The following is a 23,839-nucleotide window of genomic DNA, read 5'->3' as shown; positions in this document are numbered from 1 at the left end:
CGCCCCGCCCCCGGGCCGCAGACCCCGCCCCCGGCCACAGGCCCCGCCCCGCTCTCCGGACCTTCACCCCCACCAGGCTCCACCCTCTGGTCCAGGACCCCGCCCTCGCCCCGCCCGGGGCGTTTCCTGGCGCGCTGAAGTCCTGAGGCCAGAAGATAACATCCTGTATCTAGAGAGGGCTCCGTGCCGGAGAGGAGCCCTCGGTAGGTCACTCGTTCGTCAGACGTTTCCCTAGGCTCCACTGCCTGCCACGCATGCAGCGGAGGTAAAATTTCACCCGGTCTTTCGTTGAGTGCCCTGGATTCTGTGGTGCCAGCTGAGGGCGCAGCTGGCATCCAAGCCTGGGCGTCCCCCTAGGACCACCCTTGCTCTCAGGGAACCTGACCATGCCATCCTTCCCCGCCTTCAGGTGGGGTCACCGCCTGGAAACTCCTACCGAGGCAGTGCCTGGGTGAGGCTGAGATTCATCCTAGCTTCGATGGGCACCTGCAGACCCTTCGTCCATTTCTTCCATCCCTCCATCCACCAATCCTACCCAATTTGCTTTAAGCTGGTGCGTGGGAAAGAGGCAAGAGTTTAAAAACTCAGGCTGATCAGCTTTGAGAGTCACACAGTCTGGATATCGAGAGAGAGAGAGAGAGAGAGAGAGAGAGAGAGAGAGAGAGAGAGAGAGGTGGTGGCTTCCTTACTGGCTTGTTCTGGGTGGTGATATGTAGCTAATAGATCACGGTGGTGGCACCACGCTGCCCTCGTCTACCCTGCTGGTCTGTCTCGGAATTCTAGGTAAGTTATCTCTGTGTAGCCCTAGCCGCCCTGGAACTCAAGCCCTAGACCAGGCCGGCCTCCAACTCTGCCTGCCTCTGCCTCTGCCTCCCAAGTGCTGTAAGTAAAGGCGTTGGACACCACTGCCCAGCTATAATAGGATTTAAAAACAGAACTCTCACTTTCAGGCGCTAAAAATAGAAACGGCTTTCATGTCTGTCTCGGCCCACACCCCTCACTCAGCCTAGGTGAGCGGCTGCTGGTCAGCAGCGCCGTGTCAAGAATTCTACCCTTGAACTGGCTGTGTGCGATGGCTGTTCCGAGCGGTCAACAAGGCTACATCTGGAAGTAACTAGAAACCGAAGCGGCTAGGCACACGGCTGAGGGATTCTGAGTTAACTGGGTCATTTTAGGTAGGAAGACCCTCCTGTCTCGGGGCCCTCCCACGGCAGCCTAAGTAAAGGACATGGAAGGAGGAGTCCTGCGTTCGGCCTGCTCACCCTCACTCTCTGTCAGGGTCAGATCCTGCTCTCCAGGCTTTCCACTGATGTTAAAGCCTCCTCTGGGATCCAAACACACACTGACGTGCAGCTGAGACATCCAGCCTCGTAGACTGAACAACTACTGGATTCTTGGACTTCCTGTAAGTAGACAGCCACTGTTGGACTAACTGTGCCACAGCCTGGAAAGCCACTTCAGTAAATCACACACACACACACACACACACACACACACACACACACTTGGAGAGGGGGAGACAGAGACAGAGAGAAAGGGAGAGAGACATTCTGTTGGTTCTGGTCCTCTAGAGAACACTGACTAATACATTTGTGTAACTGGATGTGGGTGTCTTGAAATTTTGGCAACAACAGAAAGTTCCTATATAAATATATGAAACAACTAAAACTTTTTAAACTCCAACATGTAGTGTCTGGCAACCCTTGACCACACGCCTTTGGCCCATGCACCTTGCAATGTCATTTCAGCCTCAGCTGCAAACACACGTCACCCTGCACATGCTGCCAGTGCACACGCCTGAAATCCTTCAGCTGTCCCTCGAGGTTATTGCTTATTACCGAATCGCTGTGCTTTGCTTGTTTGTTTTTGTTTTTAATGCACCAAGTTTTCTGCTCTTATAAACACACAGTGGTTTCATTTAAAAAAAAACAAAAAACAAAAAACAAAGAGTGGTCCTGTGCCTTTCTAATATGGCTGCATGTCGGTACGTGCTCTGGTTGTTCTTTGTCAACATGACCCAAACTAGAGCCACCTGAGAAGAGGAACCTTAGTTGAGAAAATGCTACCCACAGAATGAGTGCAGGTAAGTCTGCATTTTCTTGACTAACGATTGCTGTGGAAGGGCCCGCCCCGCTCTGGATGGTGCCATCCCTGGACTGGTGGCTGTGGAGTGGTGTAAGAAAGCAGACTGATAGCCAGGCAAAGTGGCACACACCTTTAATGCCAGCACTGGGGAGACACGGGCAGGCAGACATCTGTGAGTTCAAGGCCAGCTGGTCTATGTAGTGAATTCCAGAACAGCCAGGGCTACACAGAGAGACCCTTCTCACAGGGAGCAAGCCTGAAAGTGGTGTTTCTCCATGGCTTCCATGTTAGTTACTGTAGCCAGAAACAGAGGCAGGTGGGCCTCTGAGAATGAGGCCAGCCGGGACTACATACAGAGACCTTTTCTCAAAAGCAAACAAAGATTTGCATAAAAGTTTTTAAGGTTGAAGAGATGTATAGAATACTGGCCCTCAGAAGGCTTAGCTACCTTTGATGGAAGAAAAACTTCTCACATAGATCAGCCACTTAATGAGACCCTGTCTCATAAAAAGTAATTAATTTTGCCTTGGATTAGGACAGAACTTCCAGTGATTTCTGAAATGGCTCTAAACACACTTCTTCTGCTTTGTACTATGTATTTACGTGAAATGATGCTCACACCATTGAGCTTTTTTTAGTTATTTTGTTTATGTGTATGAGTGTTTCATCTGCAGGTATGTGTCTCAGATCTCCTGGGGTGGGACTTACCAGCAGCTGTGAGATGCCATGTGGATGTGAGAACAGAACCCGTATCCTTTGAAAGAGCAGCCAGTGTTCTCAACCACTGAGCTAAATCTCCACACACACACACCCCTGGTTTTTGTTGTTGTTTGGTTGTTTATTTTTTTGAGACAGGATTTCTCTGTGTAGCCCTGACTGTCCTGGAACTCACTCTGTAGAACAGGCTGACCTCAAACTCAGAGATCTGCCTGCCTCTGCCTCCCAAGTGATGGGATTAAAAGGTGCACACCACCAAGGCCGGCACCATTGAGAATTTTAAGCTTCATTAAACATTGTTGATGCCCCATGTCCTGCAGCAGAAAATATCCAGCATGATTTCATTCTTTCTGTAGAAATAAATACCCACATTTGTCCTATTGCTGTGCAAACTTGTCCTCATCTTTAATAAGTAGTAAAATTATTGTGTGTAGCAAGGAATTCTGCACCGATGTCACACGATGAAAGGCCCTGTGAAGTGAGTTTAGAAGCCTCGCCTTTCTAGGCTCATACCTGGGAGGAGGTGTTGGGGTAGGGTCAAGAGCAGAGCCCTGTCCTAAGGTCTGAAGTAAGGAGACACGTCTCTCCTGCTCATGCAGTGTTATGCAGCAGGGAGAACCTCACCTACTCAGTGCTATGTTCTCTTTCTCCAAATTCAAGGTATCAAGGCCCAGGAATCAGGAAGAGGAAACTTCTCAGATAGAGGTGGAGGTGTGGTCTCTGGGAGGGAAATGAGCCCCACCGAGCAGAAGTGTTGGGGTTTCACTTCCTCTTTGGGATGCTGGTATCAGAACTGAATGAAGGGGCATTAAGTCTCTTTCACCCACAGGGTCCCCCAGAGCATCGTCCTAATTGGCCTCCATGTCCTTGTCTCTCTCATGGGTATAAGGCCCATTCTCTACCTCAGAATACAAACTGCCTTTAGCACACCTGCTTCTCCATAGGATTCTACTTGGAACTGAGACCCACTGTCCCTGCCACAGCTTACGATGGCTGCATCCCAACCATCATCACCCATCTTGTCTTCATCCTCCCGGTCATGTACCAGGCTCTGGCCATGGAAATCTTCCAGTTCTTCACATTCTTCACATTCTTTCTTACCTAGAACACACTCCTCCACTGGTGAGCTTACTGTCCCCTCCTCTAAGAGACTTCTGTCCCCACCACTGTACCTATTTCATCCGGTTTGTAACTGCTGTGTGTCTCCAGGACAGGAGAGGGGGAAAGGTGAGACGTTTTCCTCAGCCACTGTCCTGGCTACCGTTTATGTCAACTTGACCCAAGCTAGAGATATAGGAGAGGAGTGAGCATAAATTAAGAAAATGCCTCCATAAGATCAGGCTACGAGGTAGAGGCAGGTGGATCTTTGAGTTCAAGGCCAGCCTGGTCTACAAAGTGAGTTACAAGACAGCCAGGGCTACACAGAGAAACCCTGTCTCAAAACAAAACAAAAAAGATCAGGCTGTAGGCACACACCTGTAGGACTTCTTCCTAAGTAGTGGTTGTGTGGAAGGGGACAGCCCATTGTGGGTGGGACCACCTATGGTCAGGTGGTTCTGGGGTCTATAAGAAAGTAGGCAGAGCAGGCTATAGGAGCAAGCCCAGCATCAGCCCTTCTCTGTGGTCTCTGCATCAGCTCCTACCTCCAGGCTCTTACTTCCTTAAGATGATGAACAGTGATATGGAAGTGCTTCTTGGGCATGCTGTTTCATCACAGAAATAAAAGCCCTGTGAGAGACGTGTTGATATTCCTATAACAAAAGACAGGTTAAAGCTAGAAAGATGGCCTAGTGATTAATAACCCTGGCTGATCTTCTAGAGGACCCAGGTTTGAGTTCCAGCACCCACGTCGGCTCACAGCTACCCACAACTCCAGCTCCAGAGGATTTGATTATGTCTTTTAGCCTCCCCAGGCACCCAGAGGTGCACAGGTGGACACATACACACAAAAAATAAAGATAAATTAAAGACTACCGTCCACAGCCTAATCAAAGTTTTCTGTGATGTGGAATGCTTTAGAAGTAAAGGTCCAAAGATCCCAGGAGAACTGTCTGAGGGTGGGAAGGCAGGACCGCAGCCCAGTACCGCATGAATTAGACCCTGGATTCACTCTTCAGCATAACAAAGCAGGGAAGATCCACTAGTTTTTACGCTTGGGTTTCACGAGGAATAGATAGCTTTATGGAAATGAGGTTTGACCTAACAGTAACGTAACTTTAGTAGATAAGGAAAGAAACCCAGTGAGGCCTGTCTGCTCAGCTTCCTCTCCCGTGTGGACAACATTCCTCCTCCTTTCCTGGGTGTGGAGCAGGGCAGTCTGGAATGAATGTCTTCTAGGGAGTGGGGAGAGACTTATAAGCCAGGGTGCGCTAAAGACATGGCCGCTCCATGGCTAGGGGAAAGGTTTTTACTGCAGAGAGAGAGAGAGAGAGAGAGAGAGAGAGAGAGAGAGAATATAGCCAGAGCATCTGGAAAAATTCAGAGCAGAGAGGAGAAGCAGCAGACGGGATGTGGCCAGGGCTATCTGCAAGAGAAATGAGAACAGCAAGAGAGAGAATGTTGGGGACTGGGAAAAACCATACTGTTATGTAGAGAATGAACAGGTATTCAGGAGGAGGGGAGCTGGGGAGCTAGCACAGTGGGAGGCAGGGGAGAAGAGGGGGGTGGGGTGGGGGTGAGAAGACTGAAGAGGCCAGTATGGGCTCTGAAATGCATAACAAGCCGACTGTGGGTAGGGACTGAAGGAGTGTGGAAGCCAGCATGGGCTTTGGTATGTAACTACTGGTATATGCCAAGGGAAATGGCCCTTTTTGGCAAACAGAAACCTGTTTTCTCAGGTTCCTGAGAAATGCTGACCTGGGCTTTTCTATACTCCTTCTGTAGTCCAGCTTGATCCAAGCCAAGACTGTCATTTTTGGACATAGGCACTGCCTTTTGGAGTTTGGGGAAATTGGAGCTTCCTCAATGACCTTTCTAGATTTGATGGCTAGTGGTAGGGGAGAGAAGCCTTGGCTGGCTTTGATTTCCGTAATACTGCAGTTATAAATATCTACCACCATGCACTGATGTGTGTGTAGCTGTCTTTGTGGGTTCTTCTTTTTCCCCACCCATTATCTCCCCAACCCTGTTTTACTCCCTGTCACTAGATAGAAGAGAAAGGACAGAGGGAGAGAGAGAGAGATCCCTGAATCTAATTTCTTTCTAAGACTACTAACAAACCACAACCAACCTTCCTGAACAACCAACAACCACCCACCCTGATGCTCAGGACGCTCCCATTTTTATACCCTCTGAAAAGTTCCCAGAATTCCAATTGTCACACAATCACAGAAACTGTCTCCAGCTGGCAAAACCATGCCTCTGCTAGAGCATGAGATAAATAAGTCAGCTGCTGTGGACAGTCTGAAGCAGCCCCATATCCCCACACCTGGGGAATGAAAATGAAGACATATTCTTATATTTGTGTTTTTTAAAGAAACCAAAACTCCAGAATTGTCACTACGTGTGCATGATGTCTGTGGGTGAGAGTGCTTACTGTGCGTGTGTGGAGGTCAGAGGACAATGTGTACAGCCTGTCCCCTCCTTTCGACCTTTTCTTGGGTTCAGGAGATAGAGTTCAGGTTGCCAGCCTTGTGTGGCAAGCACCTTACCTGCTGAGCCACCTCACCACCCTGGATTCTGATGTCATGTTTATAAACTACTAAGGGAAAGAGAAATGCTAGGTTCTGTGGCTCTCTGCAGGCAAGTAAGGAGGGCAAAACCAGGGGGATTACTCCTGAGGCCCTTCCAGCACTCCCCACTGAGTTGAGGTGAGGACCGTGCTAAACACAGCACACATGCTTCCACTGAGTTCCATGATCCAGTCTTCTTAACTGAGTGTGCTAAGACATCGTGGTTTAGAGTATTCCATTCTAACGGGATCCCTAACACACAGAATGAAACATCCATTCACTGAAAGAGTCTGTGGATGAACAGGTGGAAGGGATGTTGAAGGAAGACTATGATGGAGAGAAGACCAGAGAGAGAGAGAGAGAGAGAGCGCAATATACAGACAAGAGGTTGCTGAAGGTTGAAGACGCTTACTGTAGACAGATAATGAATAAGGTATATCTTCTTCCCACCCTCACTTCAGTTTCTCTGTCTGTCTGTCTCTCTGTTTGTCTCTCTCCTCCCTCTCTGTACAATGTGCATTTTATTCACTTACTCTATTTTTAAGTATTCTTGAAATGATGATGCACAACAGATTTTATATGAAAGAGCTTTATTGGATGGAGAGAGAGAGAAGGAGAGAGGGAGACATGATAAGCAAGCGGAGGCAAGGGCGTGCCTCGACAGAGAGAGTGGAGAGAGCAGGAGAGAGGAACAAAAAGGCAAGAAGGCAAGAGAGTGACAAAGTGGTGGGTTGGTCCTTTTAACTAGGTGCATCTGTCTGGCAGGTGACACATGATGACAACATAGGTTGCTAGGCAACCCAGAAGCAGGATGCCTAAATACTAACATTCCTCCCTTTTTCTGTAATTAAAAAATGAGGAGCTTGGGCTGCTTCTCATGTAAGGCAAGTTAAAGTATATAAATGTAGGTTCATTGGAAGCAGCTCTTGGGTGCCATGCAAAAGGGTAAGAGAGAGAGAGAGAGAAAAAAAAAAGTAACAGCAACAAAATGTCCAGATTACATGGTCAAGAGGAGGAGGGGAAGCCCCTGGCCTGGAAAGTTCAGGGTAGAGGGTTGCCAGCAGAGAGAGTTGCCAGCCACTCAAGGCAGCAGGTAGGGACTGACGAATGTTGGGAGAACCTGGAGCTACTTGTCCTAGGCCTGAGGCACACCATTCCAGCCTTTTGTTAATAATAAGTGAATAATGGGTGCAGATTCTCTTCTGGCTACTCCTGCTGACACTGGGGATGCTGCAGGGAGGTCAGAAGGCTGAAATGCTGGCCAAGCCCAGGAAGAACAGGCTGTTTTGATGCTGTCCAGAACATCCATGGCTGGGAGGGAAAGTGCAGGTCCAGCTTGATGGAAGTCTGTGAGGTCAGACTCAAACACTTGTAGTAGCTGCTTTAGCGCTGTCGTGGATGTAGGAAGCACCTGTGTCTGGCAGGATACCGAAACATACACACACACACACATACAAAGTTAAGTAGGTTGTGTAGAAAATTCCTTTAGGTGTACATTTAAAACTTTTGGGAGAGTGAACAGAGATGGAAGAAAGACTTGAACATGGGAACCTCCATTTACCTGAGGGAACCTCCATTTACGCAATCACTGGCAGTAATTAAAAAGGTTTTGCTTTGGATCTGTCATCTAAGGAAACTGAGGCCAAGTTTTGTTCCAGAGGCGTGTAAGCTTAGAGGCCCTTAAAGCGGGTACTAGGTGTAGAAATCTGAAATTCTCCAGAACAGATCCCAGAGGAGAATCTGGAGGAATGGACGAATGGACTACTCCCATTGGGCAGGTAGGAGTCAGTGACCTGTCAAGGCATCCCAAGAGCAAGGTTTGACTCAGTAGATTGGTCCAATCTGTTCCAACAGCTCGTCAGTATTGGCCAGAGACAGGGGCACAGTTGCCTGTTTTCCTAGCGCTAGGATTTCGTAGACTAGCGTGAGGGGGAGAAAGAGAAACTGTGCTGGTAGAGGGAAAAATCTTACCCAAGGGAGAAGAAGGTCCTAGGACAAAGGGTTTGGATGTAGGTTGGCAAGAGCGGTAGGAAGTGTTTGTGCCAACTGGAAGTGAGACTCACCAATTGGCTGGTGTTGGGTATAGGAATGTAGCAATCAGGTAGCCAGAAATTGATGCCATCCAGCAGGGAAGACTCACCAATCAGCCAGTGTTAGCTGTATGAATGTAGCAATCAAGTAGCCAGGAAAGGGAAGTCCCAAAACCAGAGAAATGGGAGGAGTCCCTGAAAGCCTCTGAGATAGGGAAATTTATCTGATGTGAGAGGTGGATTCAGGTGGATTTCCTGCAGCTTACAAGAATTACTTTTAAGTTTTACAAAGGAGATAAAACTTTAGACATGTTAGCATCACAATTGTAATCTGCACTTAAATATACATTGTAGAAAAGTCAGTAGAAATACACCTTTTTGTTAACAGCAGAAACATTCTTTAAGGTGGGCTCTGAAAAGCCTTCCGTGAAGTAGAAGGGACAAAAGTTCACTTTGCCTTAACTTTCAGTATATTACACATTATGAGAGAGAGGCTTTTTTTTCTATCCAGAAGACTGTATGTATGTACATAAGTCTAGCAAAATGAGGAACAATTTTTAAGTCTATACTTAAAAGACAAACCAAGGAGCTGGAGAGATGGCTCAGTGGTTAAGAGCACTTTCTGCTCTTCCAAAGGACCTGGGTTCAGTTCCACATGGCAGCTCACAACAGTCTATAACACCAGTTTCAAGGGGTCTGACACCTTCACATTAATGCATATAAAATAAAATTAAATAAATTAAAAAAAAAGACAAACCAAAGATTTAAAATCTTTAGCTTGGAATCATGATGGTATAGTGGAATTTTATTATTATTATTATTACAGTTAACTTAATAAATCAGAGCTCTATTGATAAAGGTCAAAGCTCTGGACAGTCAATATAACAGTAGCATAGCAACAGGAGGAAATATTAAGCATTTTTACCTATATACTTTAAATCACCTTAGACCTTGCAATCTTTATAATTTGCATTTATCAACCTTAAAACACTTTCTTAGACCCTTAAACAACATTTTCCTTAGGCCTTTATATTAAAACATGTTTTTAGTTATTTACCATGAGACATAGGTGAGACTGCTATGAACATTTATTGTCCTTTAGCTAAAGGGATGGTAAAAGGTTTCATCTGAGGCCTGTTTTTTTTTTTTTTTTTTTTTTTTAGTCCGGTAACAAAGCATATTGTGTCTAGACCTGACAGTAACAGCTCTAGAAGGCTTAAGGCCTGGTCTCCTGCGTAAGAAGAGGACTGAGAAGGCATCTGAAGCCTCCAAAGACATTAGCTGGCAACATTCGTGGCACCCAAGTGTGGGGTTAAAATAGACCTGCAGCGTATCTGGGCTTGGGAAGGTGGTGGAGGCTGCTGAATCTAGGAGCCATTTGTCCTCCGCCAGGCCAAGGAGCTGGAAGGCTGGAAGTGTCTGTGGCTCTTGTGCTGGTTGAGCCTCCATGGCTGGGCAGAGGACAGGCCTGCATGGGAGCATTTTGACTTCCAGAGGCCAGTCTGCCAGCAGGCAGCCATTGCTTGTTGAGGCAGCTGTGGGACCAGCTTCCCCTTTGGCTGCATTTGAAACAGTTACCTGGCAGAGCTGACTTTTGGTTATACCCTGGCGGGATGGGGCATTGCAGACCTCTTGTTTTTCTGTGCCGGAATGCAGACAGCTTCAGAGCAGCAGCCAAGGTCTGGAGCATAGTTTTTGCTGTAGATGAGCCTGTCGGGAAGGCTCCTCTCTTATTTTTTTTACCAACTCCTATATGGTAACTCAGGAACCACCCTCAGCTGTTTATTAAAGATGGCAGTGAGAACATGTTTGTATCTGTAGGACTATAAATATATTTTTGAACATGTTAAAGGACTTGATTATCTATGAGATAACTATTAACTTGTATTTGTTAGCCATTAAATATAGGACTTTAGGTTTCATCCCAATTAAGTTGGAGCCTTAAAAGTCATAAATATGGTTCATTAAAGTGAGAGCATAACAGTTTCTTGTATGAGTTAATATATAAAAGTCTGTAGCTTATAAAAGTCTAAGGCTATACTATAGATTAATAATATTACCATATTCAGAAAATTAGACCATGCGTATTTTAACTTTTTTGATAGTGAAGATATAGCACAATGACAAAGTTTTAACATAAATAAATGCCTTTAAATTTTATAGATCTTAATTTTAGAGTATTTGTAAAAACTTTTACGTAGTAACCCCTGAGTTAGGAGTTTTAAAACCAACAATACAGAACATATAAAGCAATTTTAAAATTACATTTGAATTTATTATACCCAACCTATTAGCCAGAAAGCCTAGTGGTGAATCCAGATGACAGGCAGCTTGTGGCAGGAGAAAGAGCATTCATTCATTAAGTTAAAAATTGATAAAGACATAGGCAGTTAGATATACAATTTTAAATGAGCTTATTTTGAATAGACCTTTATAACCTTGAAATTTTAGCATCATATAAAAATTATTTTGAACCAGGGTTGAATCATATATATAGCATGTTATAAAAATATAACTTTGAATTTATATAAAAATCCATACCAACTTAAAATGAGACTTGTTTTTAGTCTAAAAGGAGATAAAATAGTTAGTTATGACTAAGGAAGTCTTATAAATGTAAACCCAATGAGCAAATTATATAAATCATTAGATAAGAATTTATAGCATTTTAAAAGCTGGGAAGTAGGGGCTTAGAAGTCAGAAATATTTTGAGAGCCGGTGTCTAGAACACAGGGCTTGAGTTTTGCAGGAGTTGGGGAAGGGTGAGCGTATGGCACTGTTTCTCTATTCTAAAACCAACATGGCGGCTTGCCGTGTGCATTGTGCAACCTTGTGGCACAGCAAGACCGGTGCTTGCTGGTGGGAAGGCTGTCTCGGCCTTGTCCGAAACTCTGGCCGGCACGCGGCATGGCTGTCGAAGTCCGCACAGCTGATACCCTCCTCTGCCAGGCAGCCTCTCGAAGCAGGCATTCCGCGGGTAGGGCTAGGTAGGGCTACGCTAGGCTAGGTAGGGCTGGGCTGGGCTAGGTAGGGCTAGGCTAGGCTAGGCTAGGCTAGGCTAGGGAGGGCAGGGCTGGGCTGGGCTAGGCAGGGCTAGGTGGGTGCAGAGTCAAATACCGAGGCTGTGGTGGCACAAACCTGCAATCCCAGCACTTGGTAGAGGCAGGAGTTATCCTTGGTTACATAGTGAGGGTTGATGTGAGACCCTGTCTCAATCAACAAAGGATCCCTCACACACACACACACACACACACACACACACACACACACACCTCCTTGACTCTGAGGTATTACTTACAGTATCTTAATATCTTTGGGGACACACTGCAAGTTATGTGGATCATTTTCCTCCCCCAGACAATACATGCCATGATATGAACAGCACAGCAGGACGATGGCCTGCGGCATGTGAAGGAGTCCTCTGTGCTGGAATCGACAATCCATTACCTAAACCTTAAAGTGACTTATATCTAGAAAGGGCTATTTTAAGGGTTGCCTTTTTTTCCATCACTATCTAGCATGTGAATTTCCCTTCCAAGCTGTGCAGTGACAGTTGTTTAAAAGTAGCTGGTTATTATTATTTTTTTTTTTCAATGCAGTTTATTCAGGAACCTTGAACAATCATCTGACCCTGGGGAAAGCCAACCCACAGCTTAAATAGCCTCTGGGTAGCCAACCCCAGCGTGCCATGTGGGCAATGCAGATAGGTCCACATACACGGAAGCAAGCCAGATCCTTGGCCTTAGCCAAATGTGGAGTTGTTCGTGACAGAGAGCACTCACCATCGGGAAGGTGGAAGGCAGAAACCAGCTCCATCTTTAAGGCGCAGCATTACGCAGCTCTCTGCAGTTCCCCCTTTTTGTTTTAGACGCATCAGGCAAGAGTAGAGGTCTGATCTCTGATATTAGAAATAAATTGGGACTTTGTACCGATGTTCATTTAAGTGTCATCCACCCAAAGAGCATCAGACCCGACCGAAACCTTTTTCTCAGAGGCGGGACCTGGGGCATCAACCCGCATGCAATCAGACATGCTCTTCTCTGGGTCGAAAGCAGCTGACCCTGAGTGCAGTGCTTAGCCTCGCATCCTGAGCGTAACATTTTAGCTTTTTATGGTAGCCAACCATGCTTGGGGAGACTGTCCTGCTTCAATGGCTATAAAGGCCTGAATGGTCATGGCTGCATTATGCTGTTGTGAGACTCTAATCTTGCATATATACCACAGGCAAACCAAGGAGACCAACACCAGAAGGCCTGCTAACGCTCCCATGCCCGCCCATTCCTTCAGATGATTCATGGCTGCAGCAATCCATGTTGATAATCCTGTGGCTAGTCCTGCGTCCACTCTGGTAGAATTTACCGTGACAATGGCCACTCTCAGCTGCTCCATCATAGTATCGAATTCTCCAGTCCAATTACCTAAAATATAGCTAGACAATTGTTTAGACAGATTTGCAGCACAGGAAAAATTCTCATGTTGTATGCTAGTGACTCAACGTGTAGCTGGTTATTTTTGAAGGCATTTTTTGACTCTTATTTACATGTGCACATGCAAGCTCAAACACCAACTTGCCTTACTAGGGGCGCCCCTTCCACCAAGTGGGGCCCTGGGAGTCAAACTCGTGTCGTGAGGCTTGGAGGCCAGTGCCTTCTCCGCTGAGCCACACACAGGCTCTTTTTTTCTTGGTTGCATTAGAATCTTATCCTCCCTTATAAGATTATAGAGCAGCACTTCATCCTCGATTTTTCCGATGCCACAGGGCTTGGAGGGGGCTGATGCTGGCATTTTCAGTAAGTTCCAGATCATATTCTGATTCTCCACTTCCCAAAAAGTAAAAGCTATCGGCTGGAACTCAAATGGCAGGCACCTGTCTGTCTCTGGACTCATGGGACCACTCCCCACTACACCATGCAGACACGGAGCCCAAAGCTTTCAGCGGGGTCACAGATTAGGCAATGGGCGAGAGGGCCTTGGGGTGATGATGTCTGCCCGACATACTCCTGCTCCTGCAGGGGCCCTGCTTGCTGCGGGGAGCGCCCCACGCTGGTGCTTGAGTTGGCTCTGCTCCCGCCTTGGCTGCGGCCCTGGCCCTTCACCACGGTCACACAAAGCCCCTTTTCACCGGCAGGACTTCTGCAGCTGAGAGGCGCTCAGGAGGTTTGGATAACCCTGTTAAGAAAACAAACAGCTCCTGGGTTGCAGCCGGCGGGCGCCACTGGGCACAGAGGCTGGATTCTTCTCTGGGGCGGGCAGGCACGCTGGCTCAGAGGGCTTCAGCAGCGTTGCTGGAGCAAGGGTGGGTCTAGCCTGCTCCAGCAGATTCCAGCTTTGCTTGTCTGTGTGTATAATCTTTGACCCTATCACCAACCCAAATCCTTATTTGTAGGCCATCTGTGGGTCTGTGGGTTCAATGAAATCATGCTTCTGAAGTGGTTAGCATGGGCCTGGCACACAGTGAATAAATGTTAACAAACTTGTTTTTATTTATACAAATTACTATGTTGTACTCTGTAAACCAACGGGATACTGGCAACTACAGATGGTTCATCCTAATATATTATTACCGACTGGTTTATTTCTTTCAGTACACTGAGCTTCAAAGGATTGAGATAGAACTATTTCAAGTGCTAAATGCCATGCCCAAGATTCTGTCATTTCCTCCATAGTGCACAGAAGTGTGTGGTCCCGTATATATACGTGTGTCTGTGTGTGCATGTGTGTATGTATTCCTTTTCTTTTTGAGACAGTGACCTTCTATGTAGTCCTAGCTGTCACTGTGTAGACCAGACTGGCTTCCACCTGCCTCTACCTCCCATGTTTTGAGATTAAAGGCATGCACCACCATGCCTAGCTAAAAGATATCTGATAATTTTTAGTTTAATTACTTTTTTTTTTTTTTTTTTTTAAAAAAAAAGGTCCTCTTGTTTGGCCTTCAACTAGCTGGGTATCCAGCCTTGGACTTCTGACCCTCCTTACTCTACTTCCTGGGAAATGCTGGCATTATGGTTGTATGCCATCTTGTCTAGTTATAGACAGTGCTGGGGGTCAACCCTAAGGCTCTGTGTTTGCTCAGCAAGCACTCTACCAAATGAGCTACATCCCAAGCTTGATTTTTAAAAATTATTCTTCTCTCTCTGTGTACACGCACGCTTGCACCTTTAATCCCAGCACTCAGGAGGCAGAGGCAGAGGCAGAGGCAGGCAGATCTCTGAGTTTGAGGCCAGCCTGGTCTACAGAGCGAGTTCCAGGACAGCCAGGGCTACATAGAAAACCCTGTCTCAAAAAAAAGCTAAAAAATAAATTAATAACAATATTCTTGTGTGTGAATGTTGGAGTTTAGAGTAACATACCTTTTAAAAAAGTTTTGCTGAGACATTTTAAACTACAGAGTTAGTCTAAACTCCAGTTTTATGAAGTGAGAATAGGACTTGAGGAAGGCTTTCGAAAGGCCCCTTTGGTGAACATGTCCTGTGTGAGCAAACCCAGGATGTCAGCCAACAGCAGCACTCCTCAGGGCCACGTATTCCCTGCCCAGGCCTGATGGAGGGGACTCAGGTGCTCGAGAGACGACTTGGGAATGCATGCAACACTTTTCATGGCGTAGACTTTCCCGGTGAGACAATTCCAGCCAACCCATTACCCGCTTTGTGAACTTACCATGGGTTCATGGACCCAAGAAGCACCCATGTAGCCGAGGTTTTTCATGGAGACAGCTATCTGAACAAGAACTGAAGACAGCGGGCACAATCCAGGAGAGGCTGTGGCCACTGTAAATCTTCAGGTCTGAAGTGGAGGGGCTGCCCCTACCTCACACGCTGGCATTCCACAGGGTGCTGTCTGCGGCTTCTCAGAAAATGGAGTTGTTTTGCAGTGTATGGGATCAAACCAAGGGCCTTAGCTATGCCAGTCCTGTGTTCTACCCCCAAGCCACAGCTAAGTCCCACCCATGTCCCTTTTGAGATGGTTATATCACCCAAGTTGAGCCCTAATTCTTAAACTCAAATGACTCTCCTACCTCAGCCTCCCACGTAGCCGAGCCTCACACAACACTCAACAAGAGTACTTTTTAAGCCAGATGTGGTGGCACACGCCTCTAATCTCAGCACTCAGGAAGCAGGGCAGGAGAATCTGAGTTCAGAGGCTAGCCTGGCCTGCAGAGCAAATTCCAAGACCCCCAGGACTACAAAAAAACAAACAAACAAACAAACAAACAAACAAAAAACCCTGCCTTGAAAAAAAGCAAAACAAAAAGTAAATAAATAAATAAAATAGCTTTTAGCACCTACAATTAGGGTTCCCAGTTACTCATCAAAGCTGGCCTCCTGTCTACTGGTCAGGTACCAGCAGGACGAGGCATCATGCAAGAGTTTCAGGGAGACTGTCTCAGATGCTCAAAAACAAGTGCAAGCTGGTACCAAAATGAGACTTGCTCTTCATTTTCCCATTGAGTGGACTTAATTCAGGTCTTTAAGAAAACAGCTTAGCTAGGCATGGTGGCTCCCAATACCTGGGAGGCTGAGGCTAGAGGATTAAGAGTTCAAGGCCAGCCTTTGCTGAGTAGTGGTCAAGTATGTGGGTTCCTCTTGACCATCTCTGTTATGCTTAAGCAGACAAGCTTGAGTTGGGAAATTTGGGGTTAAGTCTCTGGGGTGCCTCTTCCAGCACACTACTTGATAGAGCTCTTACTGTAGATAACACCCATCTGGTGGGGTGGGGTCTTACAGCCTGAGCATGGCGATAGCTTCTCAGGGTCCAGGTGACAGTTCTTACTGTACCTATTAGACTCCACCATGGGCAGTGGCTGTCAGGGACGCCCTGCTCCCTGCCCTGCACATGTTGCTGGCTGCCTTGTGCCTCATCATGTTTTTCTGGTGATGTTCCCCAGTAGATTGAGAGGCTAGTTGAGCCTCTGTGGTCTCCACTGCAGTCACTCATAACGCAAGGGGAAGCTGAGAGCTTTGAAGCTCAGGGGGAAATAGTCATTTGGAAACAGCTCTTGAATCTTTTTAGGGAAAGGTCCTGTCTCAGACTGAAGCGGGGATTTCTGTGGTTTTTTTTTTCTGGACACAAAGTGTATCTTTTAGAAGGTGAGCTGCTGGCTGCCTTAGGTGGGCGGAGCTTTCTGGCCAGGAGGTCTGGTCGTCACAGCAACAGCCAGGGCTAGAAGGACGAAGTTTGTAGAAGACAAATCTCATGGAACAGGCTACCTTAAACTCAACCAGCATTGTCAAACAATAGCCTTACCGTCATGGTGGGGCCCCTTAAACCTTAAATTAGCCCCGATTTCTAGAGCCCTTGAAAAGTGGCTTTGGTCATCAGGGTACATACTTCCTGTAATCCCAGCACTCTGGAGGCAGAGGCAGGAGGATCTGAGTTCAAGGCCGGCCTGATCTACAGAGTTCCAGGATAGCCAGGGCTACATAAAGAAAACATATTTGAAAAAAAAAAAAAAGTAGCCTTGGTGGACCCACAGGCAATAGTCTGGAGCAGACCATGGTCTTGAGGTGACACTCAGGAGGCTGATGACGTCATCTCAGGGTAGCAGTACACAAGGCAGAAAGGACCAATGCCCAAGAGGACACAAGTACACCACATCAAGAGATGTGCAGGAGGTGACAGCCTCTTCCTAGCAGAAAGGTTCCATACCTTGAACAATGTGGGCACTCTTCTTCCACACTGAAAGTTGCTTTATCTGATCTTTCTGATTACAAATACAAAAAAATTTAAGCAATATAAAAATGACATTAGAAAGCAAAATTAATGAAAAATTCCCTTTCTGGCAGTAACTGCACTTAACATATCAATCAGTGTCCTTCCCATTATAGTTTTTTAAAATGTGGAACACGTCATTCATGGAATTCTATCACCTGCTCTTTTCAGTACAAAAATGCATTCTTTGTCAGTGAACACAACCAGCCATCACTTTTGATATCTATGCAATATCCAACTGCCTGATTAGGCCCTATCTCATTTACTCCCTTCCTGATGAACATTTAGGATTATTTCATTCTTTGCAGCTATCCACAATGCCACGATGGACATCTTTGAGTAGTTGTCTTTAGTACCTAGTTTCTAGAAGTGTCCAGGAGGATTTTCAGTGAACAGTTCCCACACACCCATCCACACCTGTCCACACAGGTTGGACATGACTGTTTCAGGAAGGTATAATTCGGAGACTGAGGACAAAAATGGGAGCAGCGGGCCTGGAGAGAGGGCTCAGCAGTTAAAATCACTTACTGCACTACAGGACCTGGGTTCAACTCCTAATGCCCACATGGTAGTTTACAACTACCTGTAACTCCATTTCCAGGAGACCCAGCTGTCTTCTGACCCCCATGGGCTTCTGAACACACTTGGTGCATATATGTAAATTTAGGAACACACACACATATTTAAAAAATGGGGGTGGAGAAAGCATGATACAGGCACAAAGCTCAGACAGAAATGAGGATGGGAAAGACAGGTTTGGAATGACCTTCTATGGGGTGCTAACACCACTGTGAAGGCCTGGGAGATAAACAGGACAGGGTGAGCAGTCAGGTATGAGTACCAGATGGCAGAGCCCGCATGTTTGGAGGCTGTTTTGAGCCTAAGCTTTTGCCAGGGACCTTGGAGTTTGTAGTTTGGTGGATAGTGCCAACATAAAGCCACACAACTGACAGGACCAGATGTTGGCAGGTGACATATCCCAAGGTTCAGAGAATGGGTCAACTTGTTCTCATGTATATATAACATTCAGCTCTGGCCTGACTTGCTCAAACATGGAGCGGTTTCGCCAGTGTCTCCAGAGACCAATCATGAGGTTCACATGAATGGAAAAGACTGTTTCAGGGAGGTGTAATCCGGACACTGAAGAAAAAAGGGGACCATAAGGGAGAGGAGGCTCAGCAGCTGAGCACAGACATGTCCTTCTCTGCTCCAGGGGATTCATTCCCTTCCCTTCCCAATGCTGGTGCTGAAAGTCTCAGCACCTTTGGGCTAGATGTCCCTCAAAGCCCACGAGCTTTGACCTCCTGCGCACACTGTGCCTAGAGGTCAGGACTCACTCCCTTCATCGCTCCTGCTCTGCTCGACCAGATCTTGGCTCCATCCCAAGCGCACCTCCACCAGCACATCCTTTCTAAAAGGCAACTTTCTGAAAGGCATTTATTTTAGGCTTCCCAGCTACAGAATGAAATTCTAAGAAGAGCCCAAAGTTGCAGGTATGGTGGCACACACTTTTAATCCCAGCACTCAGGAGGCAGAGGCAGGTGGATCTCTGTGAGTTCCAGGACAGATAGCCAAGGCTATACTGAGAAACCCTGTCTCGAAAAACCAAAGCCAACCAACCAACCAAACAAACAAAACTGACCCCCAAAACTCCCATTTACTGGGGTTTCTGTGTGACACTTTCAGTCTACCTTCACTGACTAACTCTGCAACCAGAGTTCTCATCTTCAGATGACATCAAGAGGTTTAACATCTGTGTGTTTTGGGGAGGGGGAGATAACTCAAGGGCCATGCAGACTTCTCGCCATCTTTTATCTAAAATGCTCAACTGTGCCCCATCTGGCTCATTCTGAAGTGTACAAAAGGCTTAAAAGGCTCAAAAAGGATGACCCCGCCTGAAAGAAGCCTGGAACATCCCTCTTTTTGAAGGTTTCTTGAAGGAAAGCCCAGTGCTTCTCTGCATGATGGCTCCAGCAAATATTTGAGACAGGGTCTCACAATACAGCCCTGTCTGGCCTGGAACTCGCTTTGTAAACCAGGGTAGCCCGAAGCCCCAGAGATCCTCTGGCCTCTATCTCCTGTGTACTGGGATTAAAGGCATGTGCTACCATGCCTGGCTCCTCCATTTAAAAAAATATATATTTATTTTGTACGTATGTGTGTCCACAGAGGCCAGGAAAAGGCCTTCATTTTTTAAAAAATGAGGCAGGTTGAGGAATTCGCCCATATTAACAGATACATGTAATCCACCCAGCATACAATCACATGTCATAACTAACTCACAATTCTGTACAAGGAAAAAGAATTGCTACAAGGACATTCTATAAATGATGGACACATTTAAGGATGAGCTATGTGTTAAAAACAGTATTATATTGATGTTAAACTTCTTTTTAAAACATTTAATTGTGTGTGTGTGTCTGGGAGTACATGCATGTACGTGCAGGTACCTGGAGGTCACGGAAGTGCTGGATCCAGAGCCGGAATTACTGGCAACTGTGAGCTGCCCAATACAGGTGCTCAGAGCTGAACTTGAGCCTTCTGCAGGAACGGTATTATGTGTTCTTAACCACTGAGCCATTTCTCCAGCCCCCCAACTTTTTGGTTTTGATAACTTTGTTTAAATTTTAATGGGCCATTCTTGTTCTTACGGAACTGCATACTGAAATTTTGGGGTAACGGGTAATGTCTACAACTTAGTCACAAAAGATTCAGAAAATACAGGTAAACACTACAGATAAAGTGTGTCAGGTATCTTGATGCACACCTGTATCCCAGCACCTAGGAGGCTGAGGCAGGAGGATGAGGAATTCAAGGACAGGCTTGGCTACACAGCAAATTCAAAGCCAGTGTGGGCTATGTGAGACTCTGACCCAAAAACCACAAATGAACTAGCAAGTTGGGTAAAATACCAATACAGGACACTCTCAGAAAGGATACGAGTTTTTGTGGAGTCATAACAAGTCACTGAACACTTCTTTCCTCAGCCGAGAATCTAGCAGTAAGTGGTGAATCTGAGCTATGGTGCCCTGTGGAAACCTGCTTTTTCGTTCCTATGTGGAGTGAGCTGACTTTAAACTCAGCCGGTGCTAGGATTTCACCATACCCAGACATGGAAGCCTTAAAAAATGACACGTTAGACACAAAGTTGGGAAGACACATAAAGATGTGGAGGAAAATGCTTATGCCCTTCCTTGTGTAATTTTAACCATGTAGAGGTCAGCAGGCAGAGAAGACTGAGAGAAATCAAAGGTGGCAACAGGGCCTGGGAGGCAGCTGGGGACGGACTACCTTTTCTGCAACTAGCCTGCTGACGAGTGCACTGTGAGAAGCAGGAATCTGAGCTGTTCCCAAGCAGCAGCCACCACCCTGAAGCAGCACACAGGAGCCTCTGTGTGGGGCATCTTTGGAGGCTGGGGCCCTAGAGGGCAGGATTCCCACAGCAGGCATTCTGTTTTTTTTTTTTTTTTCTCACCGAGGAGCCTTCAACTCCTCTCTAGTTGGAGCCATTGAGGCAGTGGTAGGCATTGCTGAGGGCAGGCCCAGCAATGGTCTGAGACTCCAACCTTGCCTGGCCAGACCCAGGCTAGTCTAAACAGCTCTGGCTTGCTCACGCACTTGGGGCTCTAGGGGGCACACTCTTTTCCAGGCACATCAGTAAAGCTTCTTTGAACTTTGAAAGGCTTAGGTGTTAGTATTTTGGAACAAAACCTGCTTCTGGGTTACCTAGCAACTTATGATGTCATCATGTGTCCCCGGCCAGGTGGCCACACCTGGAAGGCATGGTTACTTTGCCCCTTAAAGGCACAACCCAACACGTGGTCTCTCTCTCTTGCTCTTTGCTCTATCAGGGTGCCCCCTCTCTCCTCCTCCTCCTCTCCCCCCCTTTCTCCCCATCATGTCCTGCTCTCCCTTCCCTCCCTTCATATCCACCTAATAAACCTCTTTCATAGAAGATTGGTTGCCAGCCTCACTTTTATTAATAGCTCTGTGATTACCCAGTCTGGAGGGATAACCAGCCAGTCCTTATCACTTCGTACACAGGAACAGGGACAGCCCTGAAGATGAGATGGCTTCCTTTTATGTGGTGTTGGGGACTGGACCCATTCCCTTCACATGCTAAGCAAGCACATGCCCAGCTGCTAGTGGATACACCCCTCCCTCCAGTCTGAGGACCGTTTTGATAGGAAGTAAAAGAGGATTACAACATAAGATAGGCCAGGGAGCTCTTCAGGCCTAGGGAGGTAGGGTCAGAAGACTAAAGCAGCCTCCTTTGTAGAACAGGCTTTACAGTTTCTCATTCAAGTCTGTCCTAAGGATCCTTCCTACAGAAGTAGGAAGGCTCATGTGGACTAAGGGGCGCTCTGAGCAGGGAGCTGCAGAGTCCCACTGGAAGGCAGCAGCAGCCATGAGCGCCTGTGGAGGGACCCACTAGACCAGCCATGGCAGGCAGGAGCACTCTAGACCCGCTTCTCAACTGCCTGTCAGCAGAAAGCAAGAAGTGCTACATGCCGAGTCCTGTGACCTGATTTTCAAATATTTTATTACATAATCTTTCATGGCATCATCAGGAGTAACAGAAAACGTTATTCCCAGTTCTTAAACCACATCCTGAAAAATATACATTTGTCTTTATACATTTATATCAACACTCCACCCCTAACCTAGAATTCCACCACCTATTGTAGGTCTTTTGCTTAAAGCAGGAAACTATTCTCTTAGGTAAGAAAATATATGTGGGAGCTAAATGAAATATTGGTTAGAGTAACTGGGAACAGTTTTTTGTTGGGGCAGGGTGGAAGGGCTAAGTCCAGCCAAGGCAGGGTGCATTAGTTGGGGTCCATCGAGGGCGAGGAGGACAGTGTATAAAAAGGCAGCGTCACGCAGGTAGGCTCTGGTATTTTTGGTCCCTCAGGAGATGGCCTTTGCTTCAGGAAGGAAGGCTTCCCAGTATTTTGCCAACTGCAAAGAAGTGGGGAGACAGTAAGCAAGTACCCCCACCTAGTGGCAAGAGCCTGAGCCAGCCTGGGAGGGAAGCCAGTTCAGTGCCAGGCATGCTCCACGTGGCACAGCCACCCACAAAGATGAAGAAGGTAAGGAAGACGCGTGGGGCAGAGCTAACAGCCACATTCTTCCTCCGCCCTCTGGACTTAAGGGGGCATCAGTTTGTGCCCCAAGTTTAAAGGCAGTCTCTGAAGACCACAGCTCTGTTCACCTCATATGGTACCATTGTTTCACAGATTGATTAGAGCCTCAGAAAGCAGAGGGGTAGGTAGTAACAGGGTGGGCCCTCAAGAGGATAAGGAGCTCCATTAGCTGTGGGAGAAGAGATGAAGGTCCCTCAAAATGGACTGTAGACTGATGGCAACAGTGGGAGGATGGACACTCAGCGGGTAAAGAAGGCGAGAGCTCCATCTTGCTTAGCAAAGGGCCCTGACTGAGACGGAGCAATGAAGGCTTGTTTTCAACTCTCACCTGCAGCAGAGCCTCCTCCCACAGAAGCAGGACCCCACATGAAGTCACCAGAGTTCCAAGCAGACAACTGTCATTGGGAGCGGGAAACAGGGGACCAGTGCTACCCTCGCAGCTCTAGCACATACCTGCTGCTGGGAATGCAGGAGTGTCTCCAGGTACTTGATCACGTGGTTTTTGAAGTCCTTGGATTTCTCTTTCTATAGGAGACAGGATTCTACAATGACCTCCCAGACAGGTGCTCCTCCCCATTTTGTTGGGATGGTGGTGTTTACTGCTGACCAAGGTCAAACACAGCCTTGGAAAGTAGAGCCAGCACCTTACACAGCCGTGGTTTCCAGCCAGCCCACTCTCCCAAAGCTCTGACGCTTTCTTAGAGGGCAGCGAGCAGGGAAGAGAGAGGATATAGAGCAGCTACTGGCTTTGCTGTGTCTAATTGCTTTTGTCCAGCAGCAAATGTTAAGGCGGCCACCATGCCTCAGGAATGAACACAGAGTGGAGACACACATGTACACAAGCTTATACATGTTCTAACTCACCTCAAATCGTGTCACTTCTTTTCGGACAACTGTTGAAATCCTTTCAAAGTCTCTTTCGTACTGAGTCACCCGAGACTCCCACTGGGAAAAGGAAAGAAAGGCTGGCTTAAGGTCTGGGGTGCAGCTCTGTAGCACAATGCTTCGCGAGTATGTGTGAGACAGTGGGTTTAAGTTCCAGCATCACAACTAAAAGAGGTGGTGGCAGTGTTGTTTAATAGCATGCAACTCTACAGAAGGCCTCACCAGATCCTTACATCCGTCTGCCCGTTTGGGAGGATGAGATACCTAATGGATTCAACACTGTATATCACAGGCCAGCAGACCACTGTGGGGCGGGTTAGAAAAGATGGCTGTGCACCTCTGGCCAAGCCTGGCCTTTGAGAAAACTCTGGTACCATAACAGCCTCTGGTTTAGGAACTCAGAAGCAAGGCACAAAACCTAGAAAACTTAATTTAGATCTTTCCCGGGGGGCATGTCTGAATCACCTAGGTAGTTTTTCAAAGACTCATGCAAGGAGCTAGAGTTACCCCAGGGGTTAGGAGCACTGGCTACTCTCTCAGAAGATCCAGATTCAAATCCCAGAGTCCACATGGTGGCTCACAAATTTTCTAGGTA

General features: G+C 46.9%; 1 protein-coding gene across 2 annotated transcripts in view; it reads right to left on the bottom strand.

Annotated features, from left to right (window-relative positions):
* Positions 1–21,738: 21,738 nt before the first annotated feature.
* Snx1 (sorting nexin 1) overlaps positions 21,739–23,839 on the bottom strand; it is a 37,228-nt gene continuing 35,127 nt past the window's right edge. For both annotated transcript variants that reach the window (XM_060384865.1, XM_021644225.2), the window contains exons 13-15: positions 23,224–23,304; positions 22,813–22,884; positions 21,739–22,174 (exon numbers count right to left, since the gene is read on the bottom strand). In XM_060384865.1, the coding sequence (XP_060240848.1) occupies positions 22,124–22,174; positions 22,813–22,884; positions 23,224–23,304 (204 nt within the window). In that variant the 3' untranslated portion in view covers positions 21,739–22,123. The remainder of the gene's footprint in view (positions 22,175–22,812; positions 22,885–23,223; positions 23,305–23,839) is intronic.

Source organism: Meriones unguiculatus, chromosome 6 (genome assembly GCF_030254825.1).
Source record: "Meriones unguiculatus strain TT.TT164.6M chromosome 6, Bangor_MerUng_6.1, whole genome shotgun sequence".
Lineage (NCBI taxonomy): Eukaryota > Metazoa > Chordata > Mammalia > Rodentia > Muridae > Meriones > Meriones unguiculatus.
This window is presented reverse-complemented; position numbering and strand designations above follow the sequence as displayed.